Below are 22,492 nucleotides of genomic sequence, written 5' to 3'. Positions count from 1 at the left end.
TTTATTATAGGTTTGTGGTTTGTGTTTACCATGAGGTTCATATTTAACATCCTAAATATATAGCAATCTATATTAAGTTGATGGTCACTTATGTTTGAACACATCCTAAAATCACTACATTTATACTTCCCTCTTCAGTGTTTGACATATATGGTATCACATTTTGCATCTTTTTATTTTGTGAATCCCTTTACTAATTTTTAGATATAATTGATTTTTACTACTTTTTTGCTTTAACCTTCATACTAGCTTTATAAGTGATTGATCTACTACCTTTACTGTATATTTGCTTTTACCAGTGAAATTTTTATTTTGTAATTTTTACTTCTAGTTATGGCCCTTTTTATTTTGCATAAATAAGTCCCTTTAACATTTCTCATAATGCCAGTTTGGTGATGATGAACTCCTTTAACTTTTGTTTGTCTGGAAAACTCTTTATCTCTCCTTCAATTGTAAATGATGAACTTGCTAGGTAGACTATTCTTGGTTGTAGATTTTCTTTTTTTCCTTTTAGCTCTTTGAATATATCATGTCACTCTGTTCTAGCCTGCAAAATTTCTGCTGAAAAATCAGGTATTGCCCTTATGGGGCTAACCTTGCTTTTATCTTGTTGCTTTTAAGATTCTCTTTGTCTTTGATTTTTGACATCTTCATTATTATGTGTCTTGGTGTGGACCTTTTGGTGTGACCTCTCCTTGAGTTCATCTTGTTTGGGGCTCTTTGTGTTTTGCACCCTGCATGTCTGTTTCCCTTCTCAGGTTAGTGAGGTTCTCAGCTATTATTTCTCAAGTAAGTTTTCTGCCCCCTTACTCTCTCTCTTATGCTTCTAGGACCCCTATAATGTGAATGTTAGTGCACTTGATGTTGTCTCAGAGGTCCTAACTCAATGTATCCTCATTTTTATAATTTTTCTTTCTTTTTGATCTTCAGCTTGGGTGCTTTTCATTACCCATGTCTTCCAGATCAGTGATCCATTCTGCTTCATTTAATCTGCTGTTGATTCTCTCTAGTGTATTTTTCATCTCAGTTGTATTCTTCAGCTCTCACTAATTCTTTTTTATATTTTCTAACTCTGTTGATATTCTCATGAAGTTCATCTACTCTTCTCTCAAGTCCAATGCGCATCATTTTGACCGTACATTGAACTCTTTATCAGGTGGATTCTCTTTGTTTCTTTAGTTCTTTTTTCTGAAGTTTTGTGTCATTCTTCCATTTAGAGCATATTTCTCTGTTTCCTCATTTTGTTTGAATTCTTGGATTTGTTTCTATGAATTAGGTGAAACAGCTACCTCTCCCAGTCTTTTTTTTTTTTTTTTTTAGATTTTATTTATTTATTTGACAGAGAGAGAGTCAGCACAAGCAGGGGAGCTGCAGAGGAAGAGGGACTAGCAGGTTCCCCACTGAACAGGGAGCCCAATGCAGGGCTCGATCTCAGGACCCTGGGATCATGACCTGAGCCAAAGGCAGATGCTTAACCAATTGAGCCACCCAGGCACCCCTACCTCTCCCAGTCTTAAAGAACTGGCACTGTATAGGAACGTCCTTATGTAGACTGTGTGTGCCAAGTGGGTTTGGCTGGCTGGCTGGAGCTATATCAGGCATAGGCTGGGGGTTCAGGGACAGCTGGGGCTGCCCTGGCAGGATGGCTGGAACTGAGGCAGATACAGGCTGTGTGGTCCCAGAGCATGGAGGTCACCCTGGCAAGATGAACAGCAAAAAGAAAAAAAATAATTTAACAAAAATGAATATAACTTAAGAGATATTTAGAACAACATCAAGCAGAATAACATTTGCATTAAAGAGGTCCCAGAAAGAGAAGAGAGAGAATGAGGCAGAAAACTTTGAAATAATGACTGAAACCTTCTTTAGCCTAGGGAAGGAAAGAAACATCCAGGTCTAGGAATGCCATAGAGTCCCAAATTAGAGGAACCCAAAATAAGCCACACCAACACATTATAATTAAGATGTCAAAAATTATATATAAAGAGAGAATGTTAAGAAGCAGCAAAAGAAAAAGATATTGTTACATACAAGGGAAACCCTATAAGGTTATTGGCAGATTTCTTAGAAGAACCCTTGCAAGCCAGAAGAGGGTGGCATGACATATTCAAACTGCTGAAAGGAAAAATTACCAATGAAGTATGTTCTACCTGGCAAGGTTATCATTTAGATTTGAAGGAAAGATAAAGAGTTTTCCAGACAAGTAAAAGCTAAAGGAGTTCATTATGACTAAAGCAGCTTTAAGAGAAATTAAAAATTATTTAAGCTGAAATGCTATGACACTAATTAATAGGAAAACATATGAAAGTAAAAATCACACTAGAAACGAAAAGGTAAATACATAGTAAAGGTAGTGAGTTAATCACTCATAAAGCTGCTAAGAAGACTAAAAGACAAAAGCAGTAAAATTACAATAATTACTTAAGGGATATATAAGATAAAAAGAAGTAAAAAGTTACATGAAAAACAAAACTTTGAGGGGGAGTCAAAATGTAGTTTTGGAACGTGTTCTAATTTGAGTTTCTGTCAACTTAAAATAGAGAGTGATATACATAGGATGAGATATGTGAACCTCATGGTAACCAAGCAAAAACTTATAGTAAACACAAAAAGAAAATTAGAAAGAAATCTAAACATAACATAAAGAAAGTCATCAAACTATAGGGAAGAGAGAGAAGAAGAAAGGATCAGAAAGAAACTAAAAAAGAAAACAACAACATGTCAGTATGTATATGCCTATCAATAATTACTTTAAATGTAAGGGGGCTAAATTCTCAAATTAAGACTCATAGAGTGGCTATAAGGCTAAAAAACAAGGACATCTATATATTGCCTATAAGAGGCTCACTTCAGAAGTAAGGACACACACAGACTGAAAGTGTAGGGATGGAAAAATATATTCCATGAAAATGGAAAAGAAAAGAAAGCTACTATAGCTATGCTCAAAAAAATATACTTTAAAATAAAGACTGTAATAAAAGACAAAGAGGGGCACCAAATAATGATAAAGTGGTCAATCCAGCAAGAGAATATAACATTTATAAATATATATACACCCAACATAGGAACACCAAAATATATAAAGAAAATATTAAAAGACCTAAACGGAGAAATTGGCAGCAATGCAATAATAGTGGGGGATTTTATCACTCCACTTAGATCAATGGGTAGATCATCCAGACACAAAATCAGTATGGAAACATTGACCTTCAATGACACGTTAGGCAGCTATATACAAAAATTCATCCAAAAGTAACAGAATACACATTCTTCTCAAGTGCACATAGAACATTTTTCATGATAGAACACATATTAGGCCAAAAAACAAGTCTCAATAAATTCAAGAGGATTGAAATTATACAAAGCATTTTTTCTGACCACAACAGTATGAAACAAGAAATCAGTTAGAAAAAGAAAACAAGACAAACTATAAATATGTGGAGATTAAATAACATTTTACTAAATAAGGGCTGGCTTATGGAAGAAAGCAAAGGAGAAATAAAAAAGAAATAAATAGAGGCAAATGAAAACAGAAATACAGCATGCCAAAATCTATGGGATGTAGCAAAAGTGCTTCTAAGAGGAAAGTTCATAGCAATACAGGCCTACTTAAAGAAACAAGAGAAATCTCAAACTAAAAATTTTAACTCTATACTTAAGGAACTGGAATAAAAAACAAATGAAATCTGAAGTTAGTAGAAGGAAGGAAATAATAAAGATCAGAACAGAAATAACTGTGTAAGAAAGTGGTCCAGTTTCATTCTTCTGTGTGTTGCTTCCAGTTTTCCCAACACCATTTGTTGAAGAGACTGTCTTTTTTCCATCGGGTATTCTTTCCCACTTTATCAAAGATTAGTTGACCATATAGTTGTGGGTTCATTTCTGAGTTTTCTATTCTGTTCTATCGATCTATGTGTCTGTTTTTATGCCAGTACCACCCTGTCTTGATCGTGACAGCTTGTAATATACCTTTTCTTTTTCAGGATTGCTTTGGCTATTCAGGGTCTTTTGTGGTTCCATACAAATTTTAGGATTATTTGTTCTAGCTCTGTGAAAACCGCTGGTGGTATTTTGATAGGAATTATAGTAAATGTGTAGATTCCTTTGGGTATATAAACATTTTAACAGTATATGTTCTTCCAATCCATGAGCATGGAATGTTTTTCCATTTCTTTGTGTCATCTTCAATTTCTTTCATAAGCATTTATAGTTTTTGGAGTACAGATCTTTTTACCTCTTTGGTTAGGTTTATTCCAATGTATCTTATGGTTTTTTGTGCAATTGTACATGGGATTGATTCCTTGATTTCTTTTTCTGCTGCTTCATTATTGTTGTATACAAATGCAACAGATTTCTGTACATTGATTTTGTATCCTGTGACTTTACTGAATTCATGTGTCAGTTCTGGCAATTTTTTTATGTAATCTTTCAGGTTTTCTACATAGAGTATCATGTTGTCTGCAAATAGTAACTTCTTACCTGCCAATTTGGATGCCTTTTATTTCTTTTTGTTGTCTGATTGTCTGATTGCTGAGGCTAGGACTTCCAGTACTATAATAAACTCAAAACAGATGAAAGACCTAAATGAGAGACTGGAAATCATCAAAATCCTAGAGGAGAACACAGAACAACCTCTTTGACATTAGCTCTAGCAACTTCTTACTAGATTTGTCTCCTGAGTCAAGGGAAACAAAAGCAAAAATAAACTATTGGGACTTCATCAAGATAAAAAGCTTCTTCACAGAGAAGGAAACAATCAACTAAACCAAAAGGCAACCTTTAGAATGGGAAAAGATATTTGCAAATGACATATCTGATAAAAGGTTAGTATCCAAAATATATAAAGAACTTATTTATATATAACTCAATACAGTTTAAAAATGGGCAAAAGACATGAATAGACATTTTTCCAAAGAAGACATACAGATTGCTAACAGACACAAAAAGATGCTCAACATCACACATCATCAGGGAATACAAATCAAAACTGCAATGAGATATCACCTCACACCTGTCAGAATGGCTAAAACTAACAACACAGAAAACAACAGATGTTGGTTGGAGGATGCAGAGAAAGGGGAACCCTCTTACAGTGTTGGTGGGAAGGCAAACTGGTGCAGCCACTCTGGAAAATAGGAAGTTCCTCAAAAAGTTAAAAATAGAACTATCCTATGATCCAGCAATTGCACTACTAGGTATTTACCCAAAGGATACAAAAGTACTGATTTGAAGAGATACATACACCCCAATGTTTATAACAGCATTATCAACAATAGCCAAATTACAGAGAGAGCCCAAATGACCATCAATTTATGAATGGATAAAGAAGATGTGGCATACATACCCAATAATAACTCAGGCATCAAAAAGAATGAAATCTTGGCACTTGCAAGAACATGGATGGAGTTGGAGGGTATTATGCTTAGTGAAATAAGTCAGTTAGAGATACATGAATACCACATGTTTTCACTCATGGGGAATTTAAAAAACGTAACAGATGAACATACAGGGAAAAAAAGAGAGAGGCAAACCATAAGCGGACTCTTAACTATTGAGAACAAACTAAGTGTTGCTGGAGATGAGGTGAGCAGAGGGATGGGTTAAATGGGATGAATATTAAGAAGGGCACTTGTAATGAGTACTGGGTGTTGTATGTAAGTAATGTATCACTAAATCCTACACCTGAGACTAATATTATAATGTATGTTAACTTACTGAAATTTAAATAAAAACTTGGAAGGAAAAAAAGGAACAAAAATAAATGAAATAGAGACCAAAAAAAAAAAAAAAAGATCAATGAGGGGGGCACTGGGAAGATGGCGGAGGAGTAGGGGACCCTATTTCAAATGGTCCCCTGAATTTAGCTGGATATCTACCAAAACATTCTGAACACCCACAAAATCAGCCTGAGATGTAAGAATATGTATCTGGATCTCTACAAGCAGAAAAACACCACCTGTTCCAAGGTATGAAGTGTGGGGCTGTGATTCTATGGGCAGATATCGGAAGATAAACAGAAGGGGGAGGGAGCCGCCGTAAGCTAGGTAAGATAACACTGGAGTGCAAAAGTGTCCCACGCTGGGAACCCGGCACAGAATTGCAGACCGGTAGCGGTGGGGAAAGGACTTTAGTCCAGCCCCCAGACAGGATCCAGGAGCTGCGGAAGCGTGCGTGTGAACCAGGGGAGGCTGGTGGTTTTAGAAGCACCAATGGCAGAGACATGCCAGCCCTGGGGTTGAGCTTTGGGAGTGTTGCTGTGGGGCACACAACGAGGGAGGCTGCAGTTTTTAGCAGCGCAGACAGAAAGGGAGACTGTGTGTCCTGGAGAGCTCAGTGAAAAGCAGATTGCAATTTCTCTGTTCTGAATCAGGTTTAGATTTGGTCACTTCTGCTCTGACTCTCAGAAGGGATGCAGAAAAGCCACTAGGGAAAGCCACAAGAGAATAAAAGCCCAAAAAAACCAGTTTTCACTGAGCACCCCCCACCCAAAGGGGACAGGACAACTCTGCCCAAGCAGGGTTGCCTGAGTAACAGCACAGCAGGCCCCTCCCCCAGAAGACAGGCTGGAAAAACAAGAGGACAACAACCCTAGGGTCCCTATAAAACAGGTGCATCTTGCTTGGGATTTGGTTAATACTTTGGACTCTGTACATTCGCTCAACCACCCCCCCAACAGAATGACTAAGAGGAGGAACCCCCAACAAAGAAAAAAATATCAGAGACTGTGGCCTCTGCCACAGACCTAATGGATATGGATATAAGCAAGATGTCAGAAATAGACTTCAGAGTAACAATTATGAAGTTGGTATCTGGGCTTGAGAAAAATATTAGTGACAATATAGAATCTCTAAGGGCAGGAATGAGATCTAATTAGGCTGAACTTAAAAATGCTATGAATGAAATGTAGTCTAAACTGGATACTCTGATTGCCAGGGTAAATGAGGCAGAAGAACAAATTAGTGAGCTAGAAGATAAGATGATAGAAAAGAAGGAAACCGAGGAGGTCTGGGAAAAACAGATTAAAGCCCACGAGATCAGACTGAGAGAGATTAATGACACCATGAAATGTTCCAATGCCAGAAATATAGGGATCCCTGAGGGGGTGGAGAGAGAGAGAGGTCTAGAAGATATATTTGAGCAAATCATAGCTGAGAACTTCCCTAATCTGGGGAAGGAAACAAGCATTCGTGTCTAAGAGGCAGAGAGGACGCCTCCCAAGATCAAAGAGAACAGATCAACGCCTCGACATATAATAGTAAAACTAGCAAATCTTAAATCCAAGGAAACAATCCTGAAAGCAGCTAGGGGGGAGAGATTTCTTACATTTACAGAGGGAGGAACATCAGAATAACGTCAGACCTGTCCGCAGAGACCTGGCAAGCCAGAAAGGGCTGGCAAGACATATTCAGGATACTAAATGAGAAGAACATGCAGCCAAGAATACTTTATCTAGGAAGGCTATCATTCAGAATGGATGGAGAGACAAGGAGCTTCCAAGACCAGCAGAAACTGAAAGAATATGTGACCACCAAGTCAGCCCTGCAAGAAATATTGGGGGGGGGTTCTATAAAAGGAGAAAGACCCCATGAGGGATATAGAACAGAAATTTATAGAGATAATCTATAGAAACAAGGACTTTACAGGCAACATGATGGCAATAAAATCATATCTTTCAATAATCGCTCTCAACGTGAACAGCCTAAATGCTCCCATGAAATGGCACAGGGTTGCAGATTGGATAAAAAGACAGGACCCATCCATATGCTGTCTACAAGAGACTCATTTTGAACCTCAAGTCCCTCCAGATTGAAAGTGAGGGGATGGAGAACCATATTTCATGCCAATGGACCTCAAAAGAAAGCTGGGGTAGCAATTCTCATGTCAGACAAATTAGATTTTAAGCTAAAGACTGTAGTAAGAGACACAGACGGACACTGTATCATTCTTAAAGGATCTATCCAACAAGAAGATCTAACAATTGTAAATATCTATGCCCCCCACATGGGAGCAGCCAACTACATAAGCCAACTGTTTACCAAAATAAAGAAAAATATTGATGATAATACTATAATAATAGGAGACCTCAACACTACACTCTCAGCAATAGACAGATCATCTAACCATAAGATCAACAAAGAAACAAGAGCTTTGAATGACACACTGGACCAGATGGACGTCATAGATATATACAGAACATTCCACCCTAAAACAACAGAATACTCATTCTTCTCAAGTGCACATGGAACTGTCTCCAGAATAGACCACATACTGGGTCACAGATCAGGTCTCAACCAATACCAAAAGATTGAAATTATTCCCTGCATATTTTCAGACCACAATGCTTTGAAACTGGAACTCAATCACAAGAGAAAGTTTGGAAGGAATTCAAACACTGGAGACTTAAAGAGTATCCTGCTAAAGAATGATTGGGTCAACCAGGAAATTAAAGAACTTAAACAATTCATTGAAACCAATGAGAATGAAAATACATCAGTCTAAAACCTATGGGATACTGCAAGGGAGTCCTAAGGGGGAAATACATAGCCATCCAAGCCTCTTTCAAAAAAGTAGAAAAATCCCAAATACACAAGCTAACCTTACAACTAAAGGAACTGGAGAAAGAACAAGAAATAAAACCTAAACCAAGAAGGAGAAGAGAAATAATGAGGATTAGAGCAGAGATCAATGAATGAGAAACCAGAAATACAGTAGAGTAGATCAATGAAACTAGAAGCTGCTTCTTTGAAAGAATTAATAAGATTGATAAACCACTGGCCAGACTTACCCAAAAGAAAATAGAACTGACCCAAATTAATAAAATTGTGAATGAAAGGGGGGAGAGATCACGACTAACACCAAGGAAATAAAAACAATTATTAGAAATTATTTTCAGCAACTATATGCCAATAAATTAAGCAACGTGGAGTAAATGGATGCCTTCCTGGACCTATAAACTACCAAGACTGAAACAGGAAGAAATTGACTATTTGAATAGACCAATAACCAATAATGAAATTGAAGCAGTGATCAAAAACCTCCCAAAAAACAAGAGTCCAGGGCCTGATGGATTCCTTGGGGAATTCTACCAAACATTTAAAGAAGAAATAATACCTATTCTCCTGAAGCTGTTTCAAAAAATAGAAACAGAAGGAAAACTTCCAAACTCGTTCTATGAGGCCAGCATTACCTTGGTCCCAAAACCAGGCAAAGACCCCATCAAAGAGGAGAATTTCAGACCAATATCCCTGATGAATATGGATGCCAAAATTCTTAACAAGATCCTAGGATATAGGATCCAACAGTACATTAAAAGGATTATCCATCACAACCAGGTGGGATTTATACCTGGGATGCAACGGTGGTTCAACTTCACAAATCAATCAGTGTGATAGAACACATTAATAAAAGAAGAGACAAAAACCACGTGGTCCTCTCAACTGATGCAGAAAAAGCATTTGATAAAATATAACATCCTTTCCTGATTAAAACTGAATTTTCAGAGTGTAGGGATAGAGGGAACATTCCTCAATTTCATAAAAACCATCTATGAAAAGCCCACAGCAAATATCATTCTCAGTGGGGAAAAGCTGAGAGCTTTTCCCTTAAGATCAGGAACACGACAAGGATGTCCACTCTCGCCACTATTGTTCAACATAGTACTAGAAGTCCTAGCATCAGCAGTCTGATAACAAAAAGAAATAAAAGGCATCTGAATCAGCAAAGAAGAAATCAAACTCACTCTCTTCACAGATGACATGATACTTTATGTGGAAAACCCAAAAGACTCCACCCCAAAATTGCTAGAACTCATACAGCAATTCAGCAACGTGCCAGGATACAAAATCAATGCACAGAAATCAGTTGAATTTCTATACACAAACAATGTGACTGAAGAAAGAGAGATTAGAATTGATTCCATTTACAATTGCACCAAAAACCATAAGATACCTAGGAATAAACCTAACCAAGGAGGTAAAGGATCTGTACTCTAAATACTACAGAACACTTATGAAAGAAATTGAGGAAGACACAAAGAGATGGAAAAACATTCCATGTTCATGAAGTGGAAGAATAAACATTGTTAAAATGTCTATGCTGCCCAGAGCAATCTATATTCCATGCAATCCCTATCAAAATACCTTTGACATTTTTCACAGAGCTGGAACAAACAATCCTAAAATTTGTATGGAACCAGAAAAGACCCTGAATCGCCAAAGGAATGTTGAAAAAGAAAACCAATGCCTGACTTCAAGCTATATTACAAAGTTGTGATCAGCAAGACAGCATGGTACTGGCACAAACATAGACACACAGATCAGTGGAACAGAATAGAGACTCCAGAAATGGACCCTCAACTCTGCAGTCAACTAATCTTTGACAAAGCAGGAAAAGAATATTCAGTGGAAAAAAGAGTCTCTCCAATAAATGGTGCTGGGAAAATTGGACAGCTACATGCGGAAGAATGAACCTGGACCATTCACTTACACCATACCCAAAGATAAACTCAAAATGGATGAAAGACCTCAATGGGAGACAGGAATCCATCAAAATCCCAGAGGGGATCATAGGCAGTAACCTCTTCGACATTGGCCACAGCAAATTCTTTCAAGACACGTCTCCAAAGGCAAGGGAAACAAAAGCAAAATGAACTTTTGGGACTTCATCAAGATAAAAAGCTTCTGGGGGCACCTGGGTGGCTCAGTCGTTAAGCGTCTGCCTTCGGCTCAGGTCATGATCCCAGGGTCCTGGGATCGACCCCCGCATTGGGTTCCCTGCTCTGCGGGAAGCCTGCTTCTCCCTCTCCCACTCCCCCTGCTTGTGTTCGCTCTCTCGCTGTGGCTCTCTCTGTCAAATAAATAAATAAAATCTAAAAAAAAAAAAAAAAAGATAAAAAGCTTCTGCATAGCAAAAGAAACAGTTCACAAAACTAAGAGGCAACCCACGGAATGGGAGAAGATATTTGCAAATGACATTACAGATAAAGGGCTGGTATCTAAGATCTATAAAGAAATTCTCAAATTCAACACCCAAAAAGCAAATAATCCAGTCAGAGAAGGGGCAGAAGACATGAACAGACGCTTCTCCAAAGAAGACATACAAATGGCTAACAGACATATGAAAAAATGTTCAACATCACTAGCCATCAGGGAAATTCAACTCAAAACCACAGTGAGATACCACCTTACACCAGTTCGAATGGCAAAAATTAATAAGGCAGGAAACAACAAATGTTGGCGAGGCTGTAGAGAAAGGGGAACCCTCTTACACTGTTGGTGGGAATGCAAGTTGGTACAGCCACTTTGAAAAACAGTATGGAGGTGCCTTTATAGAGCTACCCTATGACCCAGCAATTGCACTACTAGGTATTTACCCCAAAGATACAGATGTAGTGAAAGAAGGACACATGCACCCTAATGTTCATAGCAGCAATGTCCACAATAGCCAAACTGTGGAAGGAGCTGAGATGCCCTTCAACAGACGAATGGATAAAGAGGATGTGGTCCATATATACAATGGAATATTACTCAGCCATCAGAAAGGATGAATACCCACCATTTGCATCGACATGGATGGAACTGGAGGGGATTATGCTACGTGAAATAAGTCAATTATCATATGGTTTCACTCATATGTGGAACATATGTGGAACATAAGGAATAGCACAGAAGACCATAGGGGAAGGGAGGGAAAACTGAAGGGGGGGAAATCAGAGAGGGAGACAAACCATGAGAAACTCTCAGCTCTGGGAAACAAACTGAGGGTTTCAGAAGGGAGTGGGGTGGATGGGGTAGCCAGGTGATGGGTATTAAGGAGAGCATGTGTTGTGATGAGCACTGGGTGTTATATGCAGCTATTGAATCATTGAATACTACATCAAAAACTAATGATGTATTATATGTTGGCTAACTGAACATAATAAAAAATAAATTAAAAAAAAGAATAGAATACCTAGGAATAAATCTAACCAAGGAGATGAAAGGTCTGTTTTCTTAAAAGTAACTTATAGGCTTTTTTTCATACTGATGAAAAAAATTGAAGATACAAATAATTGGAAAGATATTCTGTACCCATGGATTGGAAGAATCAATATTATTAAAAAGTCCATACTACCCGAAGCAATCTACAGTTTCAATGCAATTCCTATCAAAATTTTAATGACATTTTTCACATAACTTGAACAAATAATATCAAATTTCTATGGAATCACAAAAGACCCCGAATAGCCAAAACAATCTTGAGAGAGACAAACAAAGCCAGAGGTATCACATCCCCTGATTTCAAACTATATTACAAAGTTATAGTAATAAAATAGTATGGTTTTGGCATAAAAATGGACACATAGATCAATGGAACAGAATAGAGCCCAGAAGTAAACCCATGCATATATGGTGAATTAATTTATGACAAAGGAGGCAAGAATGCACAACAGAGAAAGAACAACCTCTTCAGTAAATGGTGTTGAGACAACTGGAGAGCTACATTCAAAACCATGAAATTGGACCACTATCTTACATAGCATATAAAAATCAACTCAAAATAGGGGTGCCTGGGTGGCTCAGTTGATTAACTGTCCCACTCTTGATTTCAGCTCAGGTCATGATCTCAGGGTCATGAGATCAAGCCCCATGTTGGGCTTCCAGCTTAGTGGGGAGTCCGCTTGAGACTCTTTTCCTCTCCCTCTGCCCCTCCCCTGCCTCACACCCATGTGCTCTCTCTCTCAAAAATAAATAAATAAATAAAATCTTAAAGGAAAAACATTCCTTCTCTCCTTCCACTTCTCCCCCCCATTCATGTTCTCTCTCAAAAAAAATCAGGGGGCCCTGGGTGGCTCAGGCTGTTGAGCAGCTACCTTCGGCTCAGAGCATGATGCCAGGGTCTTGGGATTGAGCCCTGCATTGGGCTCCTTCCTCAGTGGGGAGCCTGCTTCTCCCTCTCCCTCTGCCTGCCGTTCCACCTGCTTGTGCTCTCTCTTTCTGTCTCTGTCAAATAAATAAATAAATAATATTTTCAAAAAATCAACTCAAAATAGATTAAAGACTTGAATGTAAGACTTGAAATCACAAGGTGCTAGAAAAAAACATAGGTGGTAAGCTCCTTGACATTGGTCTTAGCAATTTTTTTTCTGTGACTCCAAAGACAAGGGAAACAAAAGCAAAATTAAACATATGGGAATATTTCAAATTAAACAGCTTCTGTACAGGAAAGAAGACCATCAAAAAATGAAAAGACAAATTACAGAATGGAAAAAGATATTTGCAAATCATATATCCAATAAGGGGTTAAAATCCAAAATATATACAGAACTCATACAATCTATTAACAAACAAACAATCACTAAAAAATAGGCAAAGGATGTGAATAGACATTTTTTTAAAGAAGACACACAGGTGGCCTACAGGCACATGAAAAAATGCTCAACATCACTAAACATCAGGAAAATGCAAATCAAAAACACAATGAGATAACACCTTACACCTGTCATACTAGTTATTATGAAAAAGATAACAGTAGGTGTTGACAAGTATGTGGAGAAAAGGGAACTCTTGCACACTGTAGGTGGGAATATAAATTGATATAGCCATTATGGAAAACAGTGTGGAGGTTCCTCAAAAATTAAAAATACTGGGGCACCTGGGTGGCTCACTCAGAGTGACTGACTCTTGGTATTGGCTCAGGTCATGATCTGAGGGTCATGAGATCGAGCCCTGCATCAGGTTCTGCAGTCAGCATGGAGTCTGCTGGAGATTCTGTCCCTCTCCCTCCACCCACTTGAGCACTCTCTCTCAAATAAATAAATAAATAAAATCTTTTTAAGAAATTAAAAATAGAGCTATCATATGACCAGTAATTCCACTTCTTGGTGTTCATCCAAAGAAAACAAAATCACACTTTGAAAAAATATGTGCACCCTTATGTTTGTTGCAGCATTGTTTACAATAGCCAAGATACGAAAACAACCGTAAAGTCCATCCATGGATGAATGGATAAGGAACATGTGACATGTATATAAAATGGAATACTACTCAGCCATAAAAACAATGAAATTTTGCAACAGCATGGATAGACATTGAGGCTAAGTGAAGTAAGTCAGACAGAGACAAATTCTGCATGATTACACTTACATGTGGAATCTCAAGAAACAAACAAAAGAAAACAAAATCCAGACTCCTAGATACAGAAAACAGATTAGTTGTTGCAAAAGGGCAGGGGTTTGGGGGGCAAGGCAAAATGGGTGAAGAGGATTAAGAAGTACAAGCATCCATTATAAAGTAAATCATGGGGATGTAATGTGCAGCACGAGCAATATAGTCAATAATATTGAATTAACTTTGGAAAGTGACAGATGGTAACTAGGCTTATTGTGGTGACAGTTTTGCAATGTATATAATTGTCAAGTCATTGTGCTGTACACCTGAAACTAATGTGATATTTTATGTCAATTATTCCTCAATATAAAATATTAACTTTTTTGAGGTATACTTAGCATACAATAAAGTAAGTAGATTTTAAGGTGGACCTTGATGAGTTTTGTTTCATAAACACCACCATTTTAGCTTGGCCACTATAACAAAATACTAAAGACTGGGTGGCTTCTTTCTCACAGTTGTGGAGATAGGAAGTCCAAAATCAAGTCACCAGCAGGTTCATTGTCTTGTGAGGGCACTTCTTGCTTCATAGATGGTTCCTCTTGCTGTAAAGCCATGTGCAGAAGAGGTGAGAGATCTCTCTGGGGCCTCTTTTACAAAAACAGGAAAGAGCTGTTCCTGAGGGCTGAAATCCCATTCCTGAGGGCTCCATCGTCATGACCTAATCACCTTCCACTGGCCCCACCTCCTACTACCATCATGCTGGGGTTTAGGATTTCAATCCATGCATTTTGCAGGGACACAAACATTCAATTCACAGCACACCCCCATCAAGATACACAAGTTTCCTGTCACTGGGGAAATTTCCCTCGATTCCTCCATTGCCACAGCAGGAAACTGCTGATTTAAGTTCTAGTCTCAGGGGCGCCTGGGTGACTCAGTCTATTAAGCATCTGCCTTCGGCTCAGGTCATGATCCCAGGGTACTGGGATCAAGCCCCAAGTCTGGCTTCCTGCTCAGCAGAGAGTCTTCTTCGTCCCCTCCCTCTGCCCCTCCTCCCCACTCGTATTCTCTCCCGCATGCTCTGCTCTCTCTGTCTCTCAAAAAATAAATAAAAAATCTCAAAAAATTATAATCTCATAAATTAAGCCTATTCTAGGTTATTCCAGAATTGATTCAAATTAAATCCTATATTAACTTCCTTTGGTATGGTTCTTTCTGTCATCACCATACCTGTAAGATAAATCCACGTTCTTACATGCATCAAAAGTTAGTTCTGATTTAAGAGGGATTATTCCGCTGGATGAATATGCCAGTTTGTTTATTCATTTATCTGTTAAGTGCTGGTTGTTTATTCCCAGTTTGTGGAATAAATTCATGAGTCCCGTTGCTCTGGACATTCATATACTAGTCTTTGTGGGTAATTTCCTAGGGCCAGGAATGCTGGGATGTAGGGTAGATACAAGTTTAACTTTATAAGAAATGATTGTTACATTGTATATATATATCACATTTTCTTTATCCATTCATCTGTTGATGGACATCTTGGCTCTTTCCATAGTTTGGCTAAAAAAAAAAGAAAGAAAGAAACGATTGTTACAGACACTAATTGTTCTACTCATGACCTCTACTTACTTTCTTCCCACCAATCATCCCAAGTGCACTCAATTGTTGTAAAGTATGAGAGAATCTAATTCTTTCCTCAGAACTCTTTGAAGAAGCTTCCGTTTCCTCTCCATCCTCTATTTTAATTACCTGTTGATCCTTTATGCCATTTAAGTTTGAGAAAGAAAAGTCCTTCCCTCACTGAAAATGCCACCAAATGCACTTATTCTTCCCCTGCGACTTCTCCAAGAGACCATGGGACTTAAAGCCCAGGTATACACACTACTGTTCCCAATCCCTCCCATTTTTTTCTCTTCTCTAGGTCCCTTGGGCAAGGACACCCAGCTCACTGAGCACAGCTCCCCTGATGAGCACACCATTATTACATAATAGCTCCCCACCCCCTCTCTGGGGAGGCCGTGCCCCCAGTCCCTCTTTGCTCTCCTCAGAACTGCCTGCTAGAAAAGTTGCCATTTGGGGGGTCATCTTGCCTACCTCCCACCCGACTGCATCTTCTGGCATCACAGGCTCCTTCACTCATGGGGCTTGCCTGGGCCCAGGCCCACTTGACAGGTGATCTCAGGCTGCCTCTGCTCTGGCTACTGCTGTCCCCAGTTTGCTGCTCCCATGCCCTCCCAGGATGGCGCTTCACTTCCTCTGAAGTTGTGATCCCCAGGAAGGTGTCCCACAGGGTGGGTGGAACTGAGAGACGAGGCCAGCTCTCCTATAAGATTCACTTCAGGGGCCAAAGACATGTGATTCACATGAGAATCAAGAAGAACCTGCTGCCCAGACATTTTCCTGTTATCACCGATAACGATCAGGGTGCCATGGAGGAGGACTATCCCTTTGTCCCTCGAGACTGCTACTACTATGGCTACCTGGAAGGGGTTCCCGGCTCCATGGGAACACTGGACACCTGCTATGGGGGTCTGCGTGGCATGCTGCAGTTGGATGACTTCACTTATGAAATAAAACCGCTGGAGGCTTCTTCCAGATTTGAGCATGTGGTTTCTCTGCTTGTGTCAGAAAGAAGATCGTCAGAGGCTGAAAGGTGTAAGATTGAAGAGCAAGATACAAATCAAGAATACGAAGAGGCAATCCTTGCTGGAACTCCTAGAGCAGCTCCCGTGTATTTGTGGTGGCCACATAAGAAATACTTTAAAATCCACTACACAGCTGCTAACTCATTATATGCATTGAACACTAATCTCACACGTATAATCGAGAATGTAGTGATTTTGAACAACATAATACATACCATCTACAAACCAGCTCTCCTAGATGTCTACATACGTGTTTTGTGTATATGGAATGGATCAGATAAGATGGATTTATCTGAATACCCAGACATTGGAATTACCATGACTAATTTTGGTTTGTGGAAATACTGGGGTTGGTATAATCATATTCCTCATGACACTTCACTGCTTCTTACAGGAGATAAAATCGCTGGGGCCTCATATTATGCCCAATACAATGGAGCGTGCAACCCCAACTGGGGTGTGGCGTATCTACATATGGCAAGATACCACATATTTTGGGCTGCAGCTGTTGCAGCACATACCCTAGGTCATAATTTGGGCGTTAATCATGATAAACCCGGTTGTTTTTGCTTTCGAAGAGAGCACTGCCTCATGGCTCCTGAGCCTGATTTATTGGATGTGATGAGCAATTGTACTTATGAAAGAATACATCACAAGCTCACTATGTGGGATCCTTGTTTGAGCATACCAAATACACCGTACACCAATTTTCCTTATGTAGCTGCTCGTTGTGGTGACCTGGTCGTAGATCGGGAGGAAGAATGTGACTGTGGCTCCTTAAAACAGTGTTCTTGGAATAAGTGTTGCAAGACCAATTGTATCCTCTCCCTTGGCAGTGATTGCAATGTAGGACCCTGCTGTGTTAAATGCAAATATGCTCAACCTGGATTGCTTTGCAGAGATATGCTTGGTATTTGTGATCTCCCAGAATACTGTGATGGTAAATCTCATAATTGTCCTAATGACGTTTACACCCAGGATGGAACCCCATGTTCAGCATTGGCTGTCTGCGTGAGAGGAAACTGCAGTGATCGTGATATGCAATGCCAATCCCTCTTTGGCTACCAAGTAAAAGATGCTGCACCAGCATGCTATGAAAAATTAAATGTAATAGGTGACCGATTTGGGAACTGTGGGGTGAAGGTGATACGAGGAGGAGGAAAACCTGTGAAATGTGAAGAAGATGATGTTCTTTGTGGAATGCTGCATTGTCGTAATGTCCAAGAAATCCCTGGTGGAGGTGAGCACACTACGTTTCGTCATATAATAGTACGTGATATTAAGGAAGAGTTATGCTTTGGATACGATGCACACCATGGGACAGATCTGCCAGAAATGGGGCTTGTCGTGGATGGGGCAACATGTGGCCCAGGAAAATACTGTTTTCAACAGAATTGTACTTTTTTTCAAGACATGGGGTTTGACTGTGATGTCAAGACATGCAATTTCAGAGGGGTGTGTAACAACAAGAAACATTGTCACTGTATAAGAGGTTGGAAACCCCCATCTTGTGAAGAGAGGGGACCCGGTGGTAGTATAGATAGTGGTCCTCCACCTGACAGAGAATATGGTCTTCGAGCCAAAATAATTCTTAATGTAAACCAGGCATTGCTTCTACTGATTTTTCGCTTAATTGCTTTACTGATTTCAGGCATCATTGGTGCCTTTCACCATTTAGAAGAGAAGACAGAAGTGGCTAAAAAATAGTAATTACCTACACTCAAGTAAAATACTGACTGGAGTGCACCAGATGGAGAAAATAATATTGGCATGTACTAGGAGAAAAGACGAGAATCACTCTGATGATTACATAATCCTATAGCTACTCTGAGGTTGTCATCTTAAAATAAAATGACTTGACAATTTAACATGAGGTCTGTGGGGTTAAATTTATGTTACATGTCCTGTCTAGTCATATTCTTCCTATTCCTACAGATGATAGTAGAGACTCTTAAATACATTAGGATGTGGATTCCAGTGTTTTACAGATGCCCGTGGAGGAAACCTTGTTTGCACTGGGATGCACTTGTTTTATTTTATTTTTTTTTAAGATTTTTATTTATTTATTTGACAGAGAGAGACACAGTGAGAGAGGGAGCTCAAGCAGGGGGAGTGGGAGAGGGAGAAGCAGGCTTCCCACGGAGCAGGAAGTCCGATGCGGGGCTCGATCCCAGGACCCTGGGATCACGCCTAGCTGAAGGCAGACGTCCAACAACTGAGCCACCCAGGTGCCCCAGGATGCACTTGTTTTAACCAGTTATTGGACCATTTCCCAATTGGTTATATACTAGATTTCTGTTCTTTGTTCATTTTATTGGTCCTGCTAAATAAATAGCATTCAAAGTGATAGTTGGAAGATACGGTAGGACGGTAAGAACTTTTCCGTCAAGGCACAGGGGTGCCAGCAGATCTGCCACCTGCCAAGGATGCACTCTTGGACAAAGCCCTAGGCCGTGAGAGTTTCAAGGTCCAGGTAACATTGGAAGATGAAATGCACTTGGCCAGGAGTTTGTAATGATCAAAAGAAAGCGCCCAAGAAGGGCCTGGCAAAAGTAAGGCACTTAGTACATGCCATTACTCTCATTATTACTCTTGGGCTATGCTCAACCTGAGGTATTGCAGTGTAATTGAGTTTGGCGTGGTGTCTTTATTAGAAATAACACCATCACAGGAGGAACCGTTGATCACTGATCTATCACTGCTTAAGGCCTCTGGTTATTGAAGTCATAGTAACTCACATTTAAAATCTTAGGAATTGCCTGAGCACAGCCTGTCTGTAAAGTACAGGGTGGACCTGACTCTCTGATACATGTACAGAGAAAAAATTTACACAAAAGGTAACAGGAAGTGGTCGCTTCTGAGATCGTGCAAGAGAAGGAGAAGAGGGTTTCATAAGGGACATGTGGTACATTTCTGCTATGTACATGCCTCAGGCCTCAGATCCAATTTCTTTTGGAAGATACGCAGTCCAGGTGAGAATAGCGCCAAAGGGGCGGGGAAGTTCATTCTACTTTTGTTTCCCTTGTCTTTGGAGATGTGTCTTTTTTTTTTTTTTTTTTAAGATTTTATTTATTTATTTATTTGAGAGAGTGAGAATGAGAGAGGGGCGAGCACGTGAGGGGGGGAGGGTCAGAGGGAGAAGCAGACTCCCTGCCGAGCAGGGAGCCCGATGCGGGACTCGATCCCAGGACTCCAGGATCATGGCCTGAGCCGAAGGCAGTCGCTTAACCAACTGAGCCACCCAGGCGCCCCTGGAGACATTTCTTGAAAGAATTTGCCGTGGCCAATGTCGAAGAGGTTACTGCCTATGATCCCCTCTGGGATTTTGATGGATTCCTGTCTCCCATTGAGGTCTTTCATCCATTTAGAGTTTATCTTTGTGTATAGTGTAAGAGAATGGTCCAGGTTCATTCTGCATGTATCTGTTCAATTTTCCCAGCACCATTTATTGGAGAGACTGTCTTTTTTCCATTGGATATTCTTTTCCTGCTTTGTCAAAGATTGGTTGACTGCAGAGTTGAGGGTCCATTTTTGGAGTCTCTATTCTGTTCCATTGATCTGTGTTTCTGTGTTTGTGCCAGTATCATGCTGTTTTGGTGATCACAGCTTTGTAATGTAGCATGAAGTCAGGCAACGTGATGCCCCCAGCTTTGTTCTTCTTTTTCAACATTCCCTTGGCCATCCAGGATCTTTTCTGGTTCCATACAAATTTTACGGTTGTTTGTTCCAGCTCTGTGAAACGTGCCAGTGGTATGTTGATAAGGATGGCATTGAAAGTGTAGATTGCTCTAGGCAGCATAGACATTTTTTTTTATTTTATTATGTTATGTTAATCACCATACATTACATCATTAGTTTTGATGTAGTGTTCCATGATTCATTGTTTGCGTATAAGACCCAGTGCTCAATTCAGTATGTGCCCTCTTTAATACCCATCACCAGGCTAACCCATCCCTCCACCCCCCTCCCCTCTAGAACCCTCAGTTTGTTTCTCAGAGTCCATAGTCTCTCATGGTTCGTCTCCCCCTCCGATTTCCCACCCTTCGTTTTTCCCTTCCTCCTATTTTCTTTTTTTCTTTCTTTTCTTTTTTTTTGTTACCATGTAATGTATTATTTGTTTCAGAGGTACAGGTCTGTGATTCAACAGTCTTACACAGTTCACAGCGCTCACCATAGCACATACCCTCCCCACTGTCTATCACCCAGGCACCCCATCCCTCACACCCCCACCACTCCAGCAACCCTCAGTTTGTTTCCTGAGATTAAGAATTCCTCCTATCGATGAGGTCATATGATACATGTCCTTCTCTGATTGACTTATTTCGCTCAGTATAATACCATCCAGTTCCATCCACGTCGTTGCAAATGGCAAGATTTCATTCCTTTTGATGGCTGCATAATATTCCATTGTAGATATATACCACATCTTTATCCATTCAACTGTTGATGGACATCTTGGCTCTTTCCATAGTTTGGCTATTGTGGACATTGCTGCTATAAACATCAGGGTGCACGTACCCCTTCGGATCCCTACATTTGTATCTTTGGGGTAAATACCCAGTAGTGCAATGGCTGGGTCATAGGGTAGCTCTATTTTCCAACTTTTTGAGGAACCTCCATCCTGTTTTCCAGAGTGGCTGCACCAGCTTGCATTCCCACCAACTGTGTAGGAGGGTTCCCCTTTCTCTGCATCCCCACCAACATCTGTCGTTTCCTGACTTGTTAATTTTAGCCATTCTGACTGGTGTGAGGTGATATCTCATTGAGGTTTTGATTTGGATTTCCCTGATGCCGCGTGATGTTGAGCACTTTTTCATGTGTCTGCTGGCCATTCGTATGTCTTCTTTGGAAAAATGTCTGTTCATGTCTTCTGCCCATTTCTTGATTGGATCATTTGTTCTTTGGGTGTTGAGTTTAAGTTCTTTATAGATTTTGGATACTAGCCCTTTATCTGATATATCATTTGCAAATATCTTCTCCCATTCTGTTGGTTGTCTTTTGGTTTTGTTGACTGTTTCTTTTGCTGTGCAAAAGCTTTTTATCTTGATGAAATCCCAATAGTTCATTTTTGCCCTTGCTTCCCTTGCCTTTGGTGATGTTTCTAGGAAGAACTTGCTGCAGCTGAGGTCGAAGAGGTTGCTGCCTGTGTTCTCCTTTAGGATGTTGATGGACTCCTGTCTAACATTTAGATCTTTCAACCATTTTGAGTCTATTTTTGTGTGTGGTGTAAGGAAATGGTCCAGTTTCATTCTTCTGCATGTGGATGTCCAATTTTCCCAAAACCATTTGTTGAAGAGACTGTCTTTTTTCCACGGGACATTCTTTCCTGCTTTGTCGAAGATTAGTTGACCATAAAGTTGAGGGTCCATTTCTGGGCTCTCTATTCTGTTCCATTGATCAATGTGTCTGTTTTTGTGCCAGTACCATACTGTCTTGATGATGACAGCTTTGTAATAGACCTGGAAGTCCGGAATTGTGATGCCACCAGCTTTGCTTTTCTTTTTCAACATTCCTCTGGCTATTCGGGGTCTTTTCTGGTTCCATACAAATTTTAGGATTGTTTGTTCCATTTCTTTGAAAAAAGTGGATGGTATTTTGATAGGGATTGCATTGAATGTGTAGATTGCTCTAGGTAGCATTGACATCTTCACAATATTTGTTCTTCTAATCCATGAGCATGGAATGTTTTTCCATTTCTTTGTGTCTTCCTCAATTTCTTTCATGAGTATTTTATAGTTTTCTGAGTACAGATTC

The 22,492-nt window shown here is 39.7% G+C and overlaps 1 protein-coding gene across 1 annotated transcript; it reads left to right on the top strand.

Annotated features, from left to right (window-relative positions):
• Positions 1-16,231: 16,231 nt before the first annotated feature.
• Positions 16,232-18,445, top strand: LOC116632756 (disintegrin and metalloproteinase domain-containing protein 20-like). Its single transcript, XM_032404683.1, has one exon. The coding sequence runs from the start codon at positions 16,232-16,234 to the stop codon at positions 18,443-18,445; it is 2,214 nt and encodes a 737-aa protein (XP_032260574.1).
• The last annotated feature ends 4,047 nt before the right edge of the window (positions 18,446-22,492 follow it).

The sequence above is a fragment of the Phoca vitulina genome, unplaced genomic scaffold (assembly GCF_004348235.1).
Source record: "Phoca vitulina isolate PV1807 unplaced genomic scaffold, GSC_HSeal_1.0 scaffold7, whole genome shotgun sequence".
Classification (NCBI taxonomy): domain Eukaryota; kingdom Metazoa; phylum Chordata; class Mammalia; order Carnivora; family Phocidae; genus Phoca; species Phoca vitulina.
Note: the sequence above shows the minus strand (reverse complement) of the source record. Positions and strands in the feature narration are given on the sequence as shown.

Excerpts from the sequence above, each read along its gene's own strand:
- LOC116632756 (XM_032404683.1), top strand. The coding sequence starts at position 16,232 with ATGGGGCTTGCCTGGGCCCAGGCCCACTTGACAGGTGATCTCAGGCTG.